This window comes from Buteo buteo, chromosome 31 (assembly GCF_964188355.1).
Source record: "Buteo buteo chromosome 31, bButBut1.hap1.1, whole genome shotgun sequence".
Lineage (NCBI taxonomy): Eukaryota > Metazoa > Chordata > Aves > Accipitriformes > Accipitridae > Buteo > Buteo buteo.
Window position 1 is genome coordinate 691826 of NC_134201.1, and position 13856 is coordinate 705681.

A 13856-nucleotide genomic window follows, 5' to 3' on the forward strand; every position below is an offset into this window, starting at 1 on the left:
TTCTCACTGACCATGAAACCCCACCATTGACCCAAGGATCCCTTCCCTCAGCAGGTGTAAAGGAGATCCCTGCCTTTCACTGTCTGAATATCCTGTCTAAAAATTAACATGAAAAAAGTGGTACATTAAAAGTAATTCTGAGAGAAGGATTATATTTCTGGAAAGAAAAAAAAAAGTTCGCATGTAGATGTAACTTAGTCTGTGAGTGGAGAATTTTATTTCATGAAAGAAGTGACTCTCCCTAGCTGAGGGAACAAACATCAGTGTTTGTCTCAGCCTGTTTCCCAGCAGGTTCCCCTGGAGCCCCAGGGACACCTGGAGGGAGCCCAGAGGGGGCAGAGAAAGGGCTGCCTTGGGCTGGTCCTCTGCTGCTGAGCTGGGCAGTTCAGGAACAAGAACTGACTCCAGCATGCAACAATCCAATGGTGCACACCATCCTCCTGCTGCAACCAATGTCACCTGCTCGTCACACTGCACTGAAGCCCAATCCTGCCCTGCCAATTGAGAGGACTTTGCACCATCCCTCCCGCCCAGAAAGACTGGTATGACAGATGGAGCCCAGAGTCGGGAACTAAATGAACTCAATGAACTCTAGGACATGGTTTAGTGGGCATGGTTGATGGTTGGACTGGATGATCTTGAAGGTCTTTTCCAACCTAAATGATTCTATGATTCTATGAACACTTTATGAACACAAACCATAAACTAAAGGAATGATATCTCTCTCTGTGTGTATACATATATACCTATATGTATCTCATTGTCTATATATCTCAAAAGGGCGGAAAAGGTGATGATGATAGACCGGGATGTAACTGAAGGTATGGCAACTGAGCATGATGTCAATGGTATAGATTAAGGGGTGGATACTGTCCTGGTTTCAGCTGGGATAGAGTTAACTGTCTTCCTAGTAGCTGGTACAGTGCTATGCTTTTGAGTTGAGTGTGAGAAGAATGTTGATAACACTGATGATTTCAGTTGTTGCTAAGTAATGTTTAGTCTCAAGTCAAGGATTTTTCAGCTTCTCATGCCCAGCCAGCGAGAAGGCTGGAGGGGCACAAGAATTTGGGAAGGGACACAGCCAGGGAAGCTAACCCACAGTGGACAACGGGGTGTTCCATATGATGTGACGTCACGTCTATTATATAAACTGGGGGATCACCGCTCGGGGACTAACGGGTCATCATTCGGCAGGTGGTGAGCAATTGAATTTTGCATCCTTTGCACATTCCAATCCTTTTAATATTACTGTTGTCATTTAATTAGTGTCATCATTAACATTATTAGTTTCTGGCTGCACTTAGGCATCAGATTCTTGTCACGACTCTGAATTCTGACCTTGTTGGCAGAGTTTCTCACACCCCTCACTGAGAACGGTAGGATGTTTTGGAGAGGGGAGCACGCTTCAGTTTCCCAGATGTCAGGACAGTGCCCAAACCATCCTTCTCTTTGCCTCTGGTGTCCCATTTCCTGAGATGTAAAGCTGGTGGACCTTCTGTTGATAATCATGTTAAAATGCATCAATAATCCTTCAAGCCTTTGTGTGAGTTGCCTAAGGCTATCAGCATTAAAAAAAAAAACGTTTAATCTGCCTAAATATAAGTATCTGCAACACAGGAGTCCTCATCTGTGTTTGCCATTCCGGGCAGTGCCAATTATATAGGTGTTTGCACTATAAAGCATGACACCCCATCCACAAGTACATATCTAAGTGGTTCAGATGAAGGGTGGTCTTGCAACAGTCACCTTTTTTTCTCCAAAGGTGGCATGGACACTGCTGGTTTCCCTCTCCAGAGAGTGGCAGAGGCTGGATCCCTTTCTCATGACAGACTCCTTGCCAGAAAGACACAGCCTCAAGGGTAACTCATCAGGTTTTTATAGCATTTCACTCAGCATCCATTTGTGGATGATTTTGGTGCTTTTCGGTGTCTACTCTTTCTGCACAGACCATCATAAAAAGACAACCATTTCATAAGAGGTGGTCATAAAGGCCATGCTATGGCCAAGAAAGCTCACCATGAGCTCTGGAGGGAGTGAGGAAGTTTATAATAAGTGCCAGGAAGAACCAAGAAGCTCAAGGCCTCTTCTGAAGAGCGAGAGGCCCTCAGCAGCAGCGATTGGTCATGTGTAGGTCTGGGAGAGAGGGTCGGGGGATGTCAGGGAGAAACAAGGGGATGGCAGGTGGCTTTAGCAAATCCTTACAGTCATATCCGAGCCCAGAAATGGAAAGGGTTGATGTCTGTGTGTCAAGGAGGAAGAAGAGGATTGTCCTGGGAAGATGGCAGGAAGGAAGGCCCTTCCTGTGCAAACAGGGATGATGATAGCGACTTTTCCATCTGCTGTGCAATGGCTCAGCCTGGCAGAAGGGCAATGCCCACTGCTGGGGGTGAATGTGCTCAGTAATGCTCCATGAGCTGACACGATCTCTTTTCTTCCTTCACTCCCCGCTCTTGGATGGCCCTCAGGAAAACATCCCTGAGCCTGGAGAATGCACAGACCTCGTAGGCTGATGTCCCATCACTGCAGGGGAAGAGGAAGGGTTTCTTAGACACAAGGGCATGCAGGGAGAGAGTGGTGTGGGGGTGTGTTAAAGGCAGGAAGATGATGTGAAACAGTGGGGAGTGGGAAGGTGTCATGCTATAGTGAAATAGGTTGAGTTTTGATTTTGAGGCAGCAGAAGGAGCAGGGTGTGCAGTTTACTGCTGGGATGTGGAGATAAATAGAGGATTCAAGTGAGCCTGGGGGCTGGGACACCTTGGCTGATTGAGGAGCATTAGCAGGGTTTTGGTAAAAGATGCACAGCTAATCAAGAATGCACAGCCTTTGGCAAAATGTCAGAAAACCACAGCTTTGTTTTTGAAGAAATAGTCAGTGAGGACAGAAAGTCATCCGTAAAGCTTGGGACATCATAGGGTCACAGAGAGGTGAGGAAGCAGGAGTGGTGGTTAAAATGTGCAGAGAAAGAGGCACAGGCATAGAACAGGGTAAAACAGGCTGTGGTGGGGATGGACCCTTTGTGGGGTCGGGGATCTCCCAGCAGTACTGAAATCCTTGTCCGTTTGCCTATGGCTGCTGTCTTTTCCACTGCAGCCCCTGAGAGGACACTAGTTCCTTACAACGCCAACGCTTTGTTGCCTCCTCACCCACTCTACACAGAGCTTGGGAGGAGTCCTATCGTTCTCCTGCACTCGACATCTTCATACACCCCCACATCTCACTGCTCCCTGGAAGAGTCCTGAGCATGCCATGAGGGAAAGGACCCCTTTTCCTAGGGTATGGGGGTCAGCACTGGAACATCCTGCTTGATGAAACACATCAAGGCCATGCACAGCTGCCTGCACGGTTGATTTTCAAGCTGTAACCAGTGCCTCTGCGTCCCTGCTTCACCAGGCCCCAGCGACGGTCACCTTGTCATCTTCTTCCCTCCGTGATCACTTCACTATGGCCCTCAGTGGGACTAAATAACACCTTCAGAAACTTGGGAGACGTACTGCTGACTTGCACTTCTCTAGAGGCCAGTGAAACCTTCTTTCAGTATCTGCAGTTCAGGAACCTGGCACCAGAGGGCTCAGTAACATGCCAAATGCTCTAACAAGGCAAGCCTCTGAGCCTATATTTCCTTCCTTCCTCAGTTGTTACGTGATTACTTTGAGGGGTTTCTGGAGTGCAGTCCAAGTGAAAAGTTTTCAATACCAAATATCAGTAAGAAACAATTTTGTCTTTTTCCGCTTCTTATTTTTCTGCTTAGACATTAAGGGATAGCAGCAAACTCCAACTGATACTGACCCTCAGCATCTCCTAATTGGACTCTGAATATGCAGAGAAGCCAAGACCCTGTATGTCAGACACTCTATGGGCAGTCTTTGTCCCTGCCTCCAACCCCACCACTTCTCTCATCAGCCACCTGGGACTTACACACCTTTGTTCAATTCCGAGCTTTCTCCACTACAGTCAGCAGCTGCAAGTTCCAGACCATTGACACCACTTGCCACCTGCTTCACTTGGAGAACAAGCTGCACACAGACACAGAAGGATGATTCTCAATTGCCAAAAAACAAAACCAAAGGAAGGCATGGTTCAATAAAAAATAAACCTCTGCAATAAATTCCTCTGCACCTGAATGTCTTCCATACTTTCCACAAGCCCTGCCTCTACATCACAAATCCCTGGTGTCAGTCCTCGCCCCGCGTGGTCACACACTACAAGCTCTACACTGATATTTTTCTCTCCTGGGCACTTTCCAGCCCAGCACTGCTCCCCCTAAACACTCCCCACTTCTTTGACCTCCCTCCACCTCTCCTGCCCTCTCCCCAGCACAGCCCAGTCTGGCATGGCCCCACAGCAGTGCCCACCACAGGGTGCGGCAGAGCTCTGGGCACTCACCCCACAGCCCCAGACCCTCTGAAGGGCACAGCAGCTCCTCGGGGGTGGAGAGGGCTGAGCTCCAGGGGTGGGGGGCATCTGTGGCACAAGGTCTGAGGAGATCCCCTTGTATGATGGAAATGCTGCTATGGAGGCCAGCTCTGTCACACAAGTGCCCATTGCCTGTCCTTGCCTGCAGCCACAGGCCTGACACACAGCAGGACTCTCACCAAGCTTGAAGAGCACTCAGGCCTTCCTCCAACCCAAGGGTTCAGAAGGAAAGCATGGAAGTGGGAAGAGAGCAGCTCGGGAAAGACCAAGCGCTGGTGCTCCCTGGCACTGCTGCTGTGCCGGGACTCTTTTCTTCTTCCCCTCTGCACACAGACAATGCTCCCTGCAGCTGCAGAGAAAGTCTTGGAGGAAGGATCTCAGAAGAACAAGTCACTGCAGGGGTCTTTATTTTGTTTAAACACACAGAAGGAACAGTTTGTCATTTCCACAGCCTCCCGGCCACACAAAATTTGGATAGACTGTGAATTAGAAAGCAGAGGAATAAAGATGTTTCTTTGTGGAAAGCATTCAGATAAGTAAAACAAAGCAAAAAGAGCAATCAAAAATCACACTCAAACCCCAAAATTACCCAAAAAACCCCCACCAGTATGGATAAATCCATGCTGGCCATGCCCAGTCACATTCCTCTTCATCTTCCCAGAAATATCATCCAGGAGGACATGCTCAGGGACACGCTGCTCTCCTATAGGAGGTTAAACAGCCTTTTGTTCCCCTGGTAATCCTCTGGCCTTTGTTGGAAGACAGCTGCCAACTTTTTTGGAAGCCATCAGGGAATTGTCCTGATCTCCATGATCTGTCAAAAGTGATGCAGGGTAAACCTTGCTATGGAATTGGCTTGCTCCCTCTCCAGCCTTGGATGATTCCCCTCTGCTCCCAGGGGCTGTCAAAGGGTGACTTTGATCAAGTAACCTCTGACTTGATCCCCACTTACTTCTGGTTGTTTTCCTCCAGGGTCCTGCCACCAGTCACAAAGGCCTGGCAGAAGTCACAGCCAAAGAAGTCATTAAATTCCTCAGCCTTACCTGCTCCTACACTTAGGAGGTTCAGCAGCAGGCCCACATGATCCCTGTCTATTCTTTTATGCTAATGAACCCTGTCATTTCTTTTACGGTTAATGAACCAGTATCAGCTCATCTTGCTGCCTCTATCCTCCCCTGCAACTCTCAAGGCAATGGGACAATGGGGCTTTGGCATCTTCCCTACATCCTGGGACAAGGTTTCTACATTCTCTCTGCAGCTTTCCCTGCTCCCACCTCCTGCCTGCTGCCTTTTTGCCCTGGAGCTCAGTCAGTTCACACAAGCAGCCTCCTGAGATGGTTGCTTCTCTTCAAGGGTGTTTGGGGAGATCCTTCTTGTGCTTGCAGGAGGCTGTCCTGTATGGCCTATCAGATTTCCCATGCTGCTTCCCCCTTCAGAGCTGCTTCCCATGGCACCACTTGTCTCAGTCTCCTGAGTGTGTCAAACTCTTGTCCTCTGGAGTCCCAGGTCTGTGCTCTGCTGCTGGCCTTGCTCACTGCCCTTTGGTGTCCCATCCCCCACTAATTCATGGCCATGACAGCCAAGACTGACACTGAATATCATCACATCCTTAACCAGCTGTTCCTTGTTGGCCAGGATCAGGTCCAGGTGAGAATCACCCTTGGTGGCCCACCTGACAGCTGTCTGAAGAAGTTGTCCCAATAGCCTTCAGGCTGTTGTCACCCTGTTGCTTTGCCTTGCCAGGGAATGCCAGGGCACTTAAGTTCACCACAGGAACCTGCTCATGAACCTGGAGACTTCCTGAGGTTGCTGACAAAACACCTTTTCCGTTTCCTTTCCCTGAGCAAGCAGTTTTTGTAACTGCAAACACAAGGTCACTCCTGCTGGCTCCTGCACTGATCCTAAATGACAAAAGCTAGTCTAACCTGTTGTCTGTCACAGAAAGGACCTCCACAAATCCAGGCTTCCCTTTCATACATGGAGGATATTCCTCATCCTCCCTGCTGCTCCCTGGGCAGAGCCTGTATCCCTCCATTGAAGCACCACATCTCAGCAACCTGTCCCACCACGTCTTGTTTAATCCAAAACCGTCACATTTCTGTGACAAGCTATGGGTCTTCAGCTCCTCCTGGCAGTGCACATTTGGACCACAGCATTTCAACTCTGACAGCGTTATGGAGCACAGACTTCTCACAGGGAAACCTGAACACTGGTCCTAACCAGAAAAATATTGAACATGGAGTTCTTAGGGCTGCGCTGTACCGTGCTGCATGTACAGCACGGCCATAAAACCTATGCTATGCTGCACAGATTCCTTGGCCACAGGACAACCTCAGCAGCATGTTGTCACACAAGAGCCTGCAGGCAGGTCCCACTCTGTACTGGACATTATGTCTCCTGCTTGGCCTTGACTCTATCTAACCATGCAGCAAGATGTTCTCATGAAAACATCGTTTCTCTTTGACTGTTGAGACGATGAGTAGAGTTGTTTCTTTTGTAAGAAAACCCCACAGTAGCTTGAATGACCAAAACAGGAGACTGTCTTCTATGGATGGGCTCTGCATGCTTTGCTGCATTTGGGCCAAAGGCCTGTTCAATGCTACACCACCTGGGGTTCCCACCATCTAAAGGGACCAAAGGTGATCTGCATGATTCTCTCCTTAGAGTGTTAACGATGATGAACATAATTTTAAAAGGTAGCTCACAGTGTCCAAATCCCTTTCTTACTGGGCTAATAACAGACCAGCACCTCCTAGAGAAAAAAACACTCTCAGCACCCTTGGATGCAGCCCCTGTGGTTCCCATGGACTGGTAAGGGTGTAGTTTGCTTGAGTAACCCCAGGCTTGATCCCCATCCACTGCTGGTTGTTCTCCTCCAGAGTCCTGCCTTACAGCACAAAGGCCTGGGAGACCTGGTTGGTGTTAACCGAGCTGTGACATAGAGCAAAGTAGATCTATCTACACCTACACTTCCTCATTTCAGCAGTGGTCCTACCTTATCTCTTTTTCTTCTTTAACACTTCCTGAAGTACCAAAAGTTCATCTCGGTGCCCTTGAGTTCTTTTCTGAGTTTCTACTGAGTTTTGAAATGGACCATTGCTGTGCTTGGAGAATGCTGTCCTTGAAGACAAGATGTATCCAGGAACACTCTGAAAATTCTTGGTCCTTTCATTGATTGGATCATCAAGGGAGTGAGTAAAAACCCCTGTGTGACTTTGCTTCATGTTCAGGCAATGCCTGCATCTCTTGGGTAGGGAAGGGACAGACATTGCCTCTCTGATGGCATCTGATGACTGATGCCTCTGACTGGTGGCATCAGTCAAGGGCACACAGGCACCAAATCGCACACTCTGCAATGCCGTCTGGAGTGTCTGTGATGTACCACCCTCAATGAGAATTGCTTTCCTGTAGGTCCTGTGAGGTCCATGCCAGCCTTGGCATCTGGTGCAGCTCTATGGCCCTGGATCTGGACATTAAATAGTGTACCTGCCCTGAATTCTGTTAGGCAATGTGAGGACTAACATGGGACACATGCCATCATAGTCATTGGAGGTATAGTAAACTCAGCTGATGGAAAAGACAGAGACCCAGTTTTCACTATGCTACATGACTGCAATCGTTCATATGAATACCTGTATAAACTGCCATGGAGATAAGGTGTAGGAAAAGGTTCTTTTGGCCTTTATTTGGGCATAAGCAGTCATGTCACTTGGCTAAAGGAATTTCCCACCAGGCTCATACATGATTCCCGAGATGTTGCCCTGTCTCTATGAACTTCTCCATTACAGTTTGCTGTTACCTACATGTATCATGGACCACCTCTGGCAACTCAGATGTCACCAGGTATTTGTGTCTGAACACCTGACTCCTGCCTTCCATCTCCATTAATTCAGAAGGGACCTGAGACAAGGAGCACACATGCAGGTGCCTATTTTGTGCCCACCTGAAAAGAGTCAAGAGGAATCCCACCTCCTGTGGCTTTGTGGAGTGCATGGGAGAGAGCTGAGTCTCCTCCAAATGCCATGAATAGAAACGCAGATGAAACGCCACCATTGACCCAAGGATCCCTTCCCTCAGCAGGTGTAAAGGAGATCCCTGCCTTCCACTCTCTGAGTATCCTGTCTAAAGAATAACAAGAAAAAAGTGGTACATTACAAGTAACTCTGAGAGAAGGATTATGTTTCTGGAAAGAAAAAATGGTCACATGTAGATGTAACTTTGTCTCTGAGTGGAAAGTTTTATTTCATGAAAGAAGTGGCTCTCCCTAGCTGAGGGAAGGATCATCAGTGATTGCCTCAGCCTGTTTCCCAGCAGGTTCCCCTGGAGCCCCAGGGACACCTGGAGGGAGCCCAGAGGGGGCAGAGAAAGGGCTGCCTTGGGCTGCTCCTCTGCTGCTGAGCTGGGCTGGGCTCCTGGGCTGGAGGGAGCTCATGGCAAGCAGGCAGCACTGCCGAGAGACAGCTCTGCCCAGGAGCAGCTCCTCTGCAAAGCACAGCAGGGCTGAGGGCACTGCCTGCAGGCACCGAGGGGAGAGGAGTGAGGCAGAGAGAGTTTAAAGGCAGTCTGGGGTGGGAGAGTGCTGAGAGTTCACTGATGACAAATTATTCACAGCCCTTCACAGGGTAAGTCTCTGGCTGCAGGGCAATGCAGCTGTGGTTGCTGGAATGACCTCCTAAAGCTGGCACATCCCACAGCCTATGGGATCTGTCAGAGGGACTCTCACAGTTTCTGCAGTGCAGAGAAAAAGGCCGTGCTTTGGAGCACAGCTTCCCTGCTGCACCCTCAGAGGGACAGGGCATGTCAGCTGCCTTCACCTGGGGATGGCTGCAGAGTGTGAAGGTGGGTGTGCAGCCAGGGGTGCCCAGGGCTGTCCTTCTGAGCAGGGTCCCTGCACCGTGGGGGGCTGTGTGCTGGGGCAGGGACTCTGCTGCTGGTCGGGGTAAGTACTCAGCCTGCCTGGGAACTCCAACAGCAGAGTGGGGAGAAGCTGTGGGTGGAAGAAGCATCTTGCAGCAGGGCAGGGTCCTTCTGCTGACAAGATGGTGCTGTGTGGCTCAGGGCAGCTCACAGCTCCAGATCATCCCTCAGGATGTTTCCGAAGGCACTTTTCAAGGGGAAGATCAAAGCAGGGATTGCTATAAAGTTAAGGAGCTTTCCAGAGTCTATGTTTTCTGTTTCCTAGTCTTAGGGAATTTGGGGGGAGAAATGGAAAAGGAGCTGTCCTGCTGGAACCAGTCCCTGAGACTCCTGAGCTGTAACTTGGAGTGATCAGTAAGTCTGAGAGGAGCCTCCTGAAGTAGAGCACAGCAACTGAGAACAACTGCCTGGCTGTGCTGGTGTCTGGGAGGTGGCATGCACAGCTGGGTGAGGGTAACTCTTTCCTGAGACTGCAGCTGCCTCTCCCCTTGCCTTTTTGAGCCAGTCGATCTCTGCTCTTTTCCTTGGTTCTCACTTGTCTGTGTTACTGTTATCTTGTTGCTGCTGTCAGGTTCTCTGGGAATGGGAGTTTCAGCTGCAGAGTTACACACAAACTGAACTTGTGGGTCCTGCCATGCAGCTGTGTCCATGGGAACAAGTGTCCTAGCTTTCCTATCGTCTGAGGGGTTATGCTCAATGGTGTCTGTGGGTCTGGGGAATGAGCTGATTCTCCCTTACAGAGATGCCACCATGTCAGGTCACTTGGCTATTACCTCCGAGTGTCCTTCCAAGCTGTCACCTGCCCTGCAGGATGCAAACCTGTCTCAGAGCAGCTTTCTCTTATCTGAAAGCCCCATGGAGAAGCACAGAGATGCTAGGACTGAGGAAATGCTCTTGGGTTGGTGAAATGAGCCTGGTGTGTCCTTGGCTAGAAGCAGGGTGCTGAGACTTTGAGACGAGGTGAGACATTTGGTGGTCTGCAGTGGATGTCTCTGCTCTCAGCAGTGTCTGGTGGCTTTTCAGGGTAAAACATCGAAGCGTGATCACCCTCCATCTCAGAAAGGTGCAAGCACAGTACAAGTGGGAACTAGACAGAAGGACAGAGCAGCTCCCCCTCTCTCTGCACTAAGCCACAGGCAATGCTCTTGACTTGCCTGGCTCACGCTGTTCTCCTGGAGTGCAGTAGAAATGCTGAAGGTTCCCGAGATCTAAGAAAACTCCCCAGGGGCGATGTGGGCATCTGTAAAAAACCCTAGAACTCTTAAACTACTTTAACTCACCTGATTCCTTAGCACTGGGAGTGCAGATGCTGAGAAGCCCTTCTGCATTAGGAGCGGTTTCAGCTGACAAAGTCAAACACCAGACTGGCCCCTGCCCCCACCAATCCCATGAACCCACTGCTGCAGAGCAGGGCTGACTTTGCAAGAGCCCATGGGCAGAGGCCCTGCTCTTCATTGCACGCTCAGCCAGCACCAAGCTGGGCTCCAGCCACAGACCTGAAGGAAGGTCTCCGGGAAAAGGACAAGGGTCTGTGTGTGTGAGAGTGGGAGGGTCTATGGGAAATGGCTTTGATATTGCTCAGAGAATAATGCCCTGACTCTTCACTGTCTTTTTTCTACTTTGACAGCAACACATTCCCAGGGGATGAAGATGTCCAACGGAAGCTCCATCACCCAGTTCCTCCTCATGACATTTGCAGACAGACGGGAGCTGCAGCTCTTGCACTTCTGGCTCTTCCTGGGCATCTACCTGGCTGCCCTCCTGGGAAATGGCCTCATCATCACTGCCATAGCCTGCGACCACCACCTCCACACACCCATGTACTTCTTCCTCCTCAACCTCTCCCTCCTTGACCTGGGCGCCATTTCCACCACTGTCCCTAAAGCCATGGCCAATTCCCTCTGGAACAACAGGGCCATCTCCTACCCAGGATGTGCTGCCCAGGTCTTTCTGTTAGTCTTTTTGATCTCAGCAGAATATTTTCTTCTCACTGTCATGGCCTATGACCGCTACGTTGCCATCTGCAAACCCCTGCACTATGGGACCCTCCTGGGCAGCAGAGCTTGTGTCCACATGGCAGCAGCTGCCTGGGGCTGTGGGTTCCTCAATGCTGTGCTGCACACGGCCAATACATTTTCACTACCCCTCTGCCAAGGCTATGCTGTGGACCAGTTCTTCTGTGAAATCCCCCAGATCCTCAAGCTCTCCTGCTCAGATGCCTACCTCTGGGAGTTTGGGGTACTTGTGGTTAGTGCCTGTTTATTCTCTGTTTGTTTTGTTTCCATTTTGCTGTCGTATGGGCAGATCTTCAGGGCTGTGCTGAGGATCCCCTCCGAGCAGGGACGGCACAAAGCCTTTTCCACATGCCTCCCTCACCTGGCTGTGGTCTCCTTGTTTGTAAGCACTGGCATGATTGCCTACCTGAAGCCCCCCTCCATCTCCTCCCCATCCCTGGACCTGGTGGTGGCAGTTCTGTACTCGGTGGTGCCTCCAGCCTTGAACCCCCTCATCTACAGCATGAGAAACCAAGACATCAAGGATGCTCTGAGAAAACTAATCACCGGATGCTTTTCAGAAGGAATAAAGTTTCTGTTTTCTTCTGCATAGTAGAATGTCAGTTTTTGGGAGGAGAGGAAGGAAAAGCAGCTGTGGTTTCCAGGTGCCAATGATTGAAATGGGGGAGTAGAGCCATCACATGTGAAATGATCTAAAGGCTATGCCAGTTCAAAACTGGTATCTTCTGCTGCTATCTCAGAGGCCTTAAATCTTCAGCAGGAACCTGGCAGCTCTGAGATCCCTCCATCTCCCTCTCTTGTAGCAATTAAGCTGATAGTACCCCTGTCACAGGCTTTCTTTCAATTCTCTTTGCAGCCTAAAGCACCCCATTGGTCTGCAGATATGCCAGGAGACTTGCATAAGGAACCCACTCCTGTGGACAAGAAGGTGGATGTTCCCAGGAATGTCTAGGAGATATGGCATACCCAGAGCTGAACACACCCTGTGTTCAGGGAGTTGGTCAACTGCCTCCTCTCCATTTCTGTAATAGTGGCCTAGATGCCTGGTTCATGTGTCAGCTCTCTCTGTGGATGCTGACATTTACTGAGCAACCTGGTCTGACCTCAGAGCTGGCCCTGCTTGCAGCTGAGGATTGGACTACAGGCCACCTGAGCTCCCTTCCACCCTGAATTGTCCAATAAGAGTATGACGTAGAGACCCTTGCCTCCAGCTTCATCTCTTTTTCACAGCGTGTGGCAAGGCACAGGCTCCTGGAAGGGCTGGTGGGCAAGAGACTGTTGGGGAGTCTCTAGTCCAGCCTCCAGGCTGGATGTGACTTTGAGGAGCAAGGAAGACCTCCAAAGGTGGAGATCACAACAGCACTCCTCCTAGTCCATTTTATTGTTCCTCAGGCTCAGCCTAAAGCTCCCAAGAGGCAATTTGTGGCTGTTGCCTCTGTCATATCATTGGCCACTGCAGAAGAGAGCTTGGCTCCACCATCTCTCCAGGTAGCTGTAGGCTCTTATGAGGTGGCCCCAGGCCTCCTTCAGCAGGCTGGAGAGGCCCAGTTCCCTCAGACTCTCCTCACAGCTCACCCTCACAGAGGGTGCCTTAAGCCCCTCCACTCCACCTTGGCAGACCTCCTCCGGACCTTCTCCAGTTCCTCCACTCTCCTTTTGAAATGGGAGGCCCACTGGCTCATACGGCATCATCCTGCTGCCCAGGCCCTTCTCCTCAGAGCACTCCTTAGCCGGCCACGTCTCTACCCATGCTGCTGCATGGGGTTGTTTTGCAGCTGATGGGTTGGGACAAAAACATATAATAGTTGAATGAAAAAAGATTAAAACAAATATAAAGCCAACCCAACAGGCAATGCAAAGGCAATCACTTGCCACCTCCCACAAGCAGACTGACACTCAGCCAGTCTCCCTTCAACAGACACCTTGAACGACAGGAAACTCTCACCACCTTCTTCCTCTGCCCAAGCTTTTATTGCTGAGCATGGCGTCATATGGTATGGAATATCCCTTTAGACAGATGGGGTCAGCTGGCCTGGCTGTGTCCCATTCTGTCCCAACTTCTCGCCCACCCCCAGCCTACTTGCTGGGAGGGAGCAGAGTCAGAAACAGAGAAGGCCTTGACACTGTGCAAGCACTATTCAGCAAGAGCTAAAATGCTGGTGTGTTATCAACACTGTTTCAGGCACCAATGCAAAACAACACCATAGGGGCTGCTACGAAGGAAGTGAACCCCACCCCAGCCAGACCCAGGACACTTGAACCAGGGTCCCAAAACTGGACACAGTAGTGTACAGGTGGTTTGACAAGTGATGGGCAGGGGAGACAAAAATTTCCCTCACTCTTTTGGCGAGGCTCTTCTTGCTACACTCCAGGACACTGCTGGCCACCTGTATTGGGTCTGGCTGAGATGGAGTTAATACTCCCCACAGCAGCCCTCATAGCACTGTGCCCTGCATCAGTAGCTAGAAAGGCGTTGATAGCACACCAGTGTTTTGGCTACTGCTGAGCAGT

At 50.2% G+C, this 13856-nt stretch overlaps 1 protein-coding gene across 1 annotated transcript; it reads left to right on the plus strand.

Moving 5' to 3' along the window:
• Positions 1-10904: 10904 nt before the first annotated feature.
• On the plus strand, positions 10905-11937 carry LOC142026127 (olfactory receptor 14A16-like). The gene has a single exon (XM_075018963.1). The coding sequence runs from the start codon at positions 10975-10977 to the stop codon at positions 11935-11937; it is 963 nt and encodes a 320-aa protein (XP_074875064.1). The 5' UTR covers positions 10905-10974.
• The last annotated feature ends 1919 nt before the right edge of the window (positions 11938-13856 follow it).

Coding starts and splice junctions, on each gene's coding strand:
- LOC142026127 (XM_075018963.1), top strand. CDS start 10,975: ATGAAGATGTCCAACGGAAGCTCCATCACCCAGTTCCTCCTCATGACA.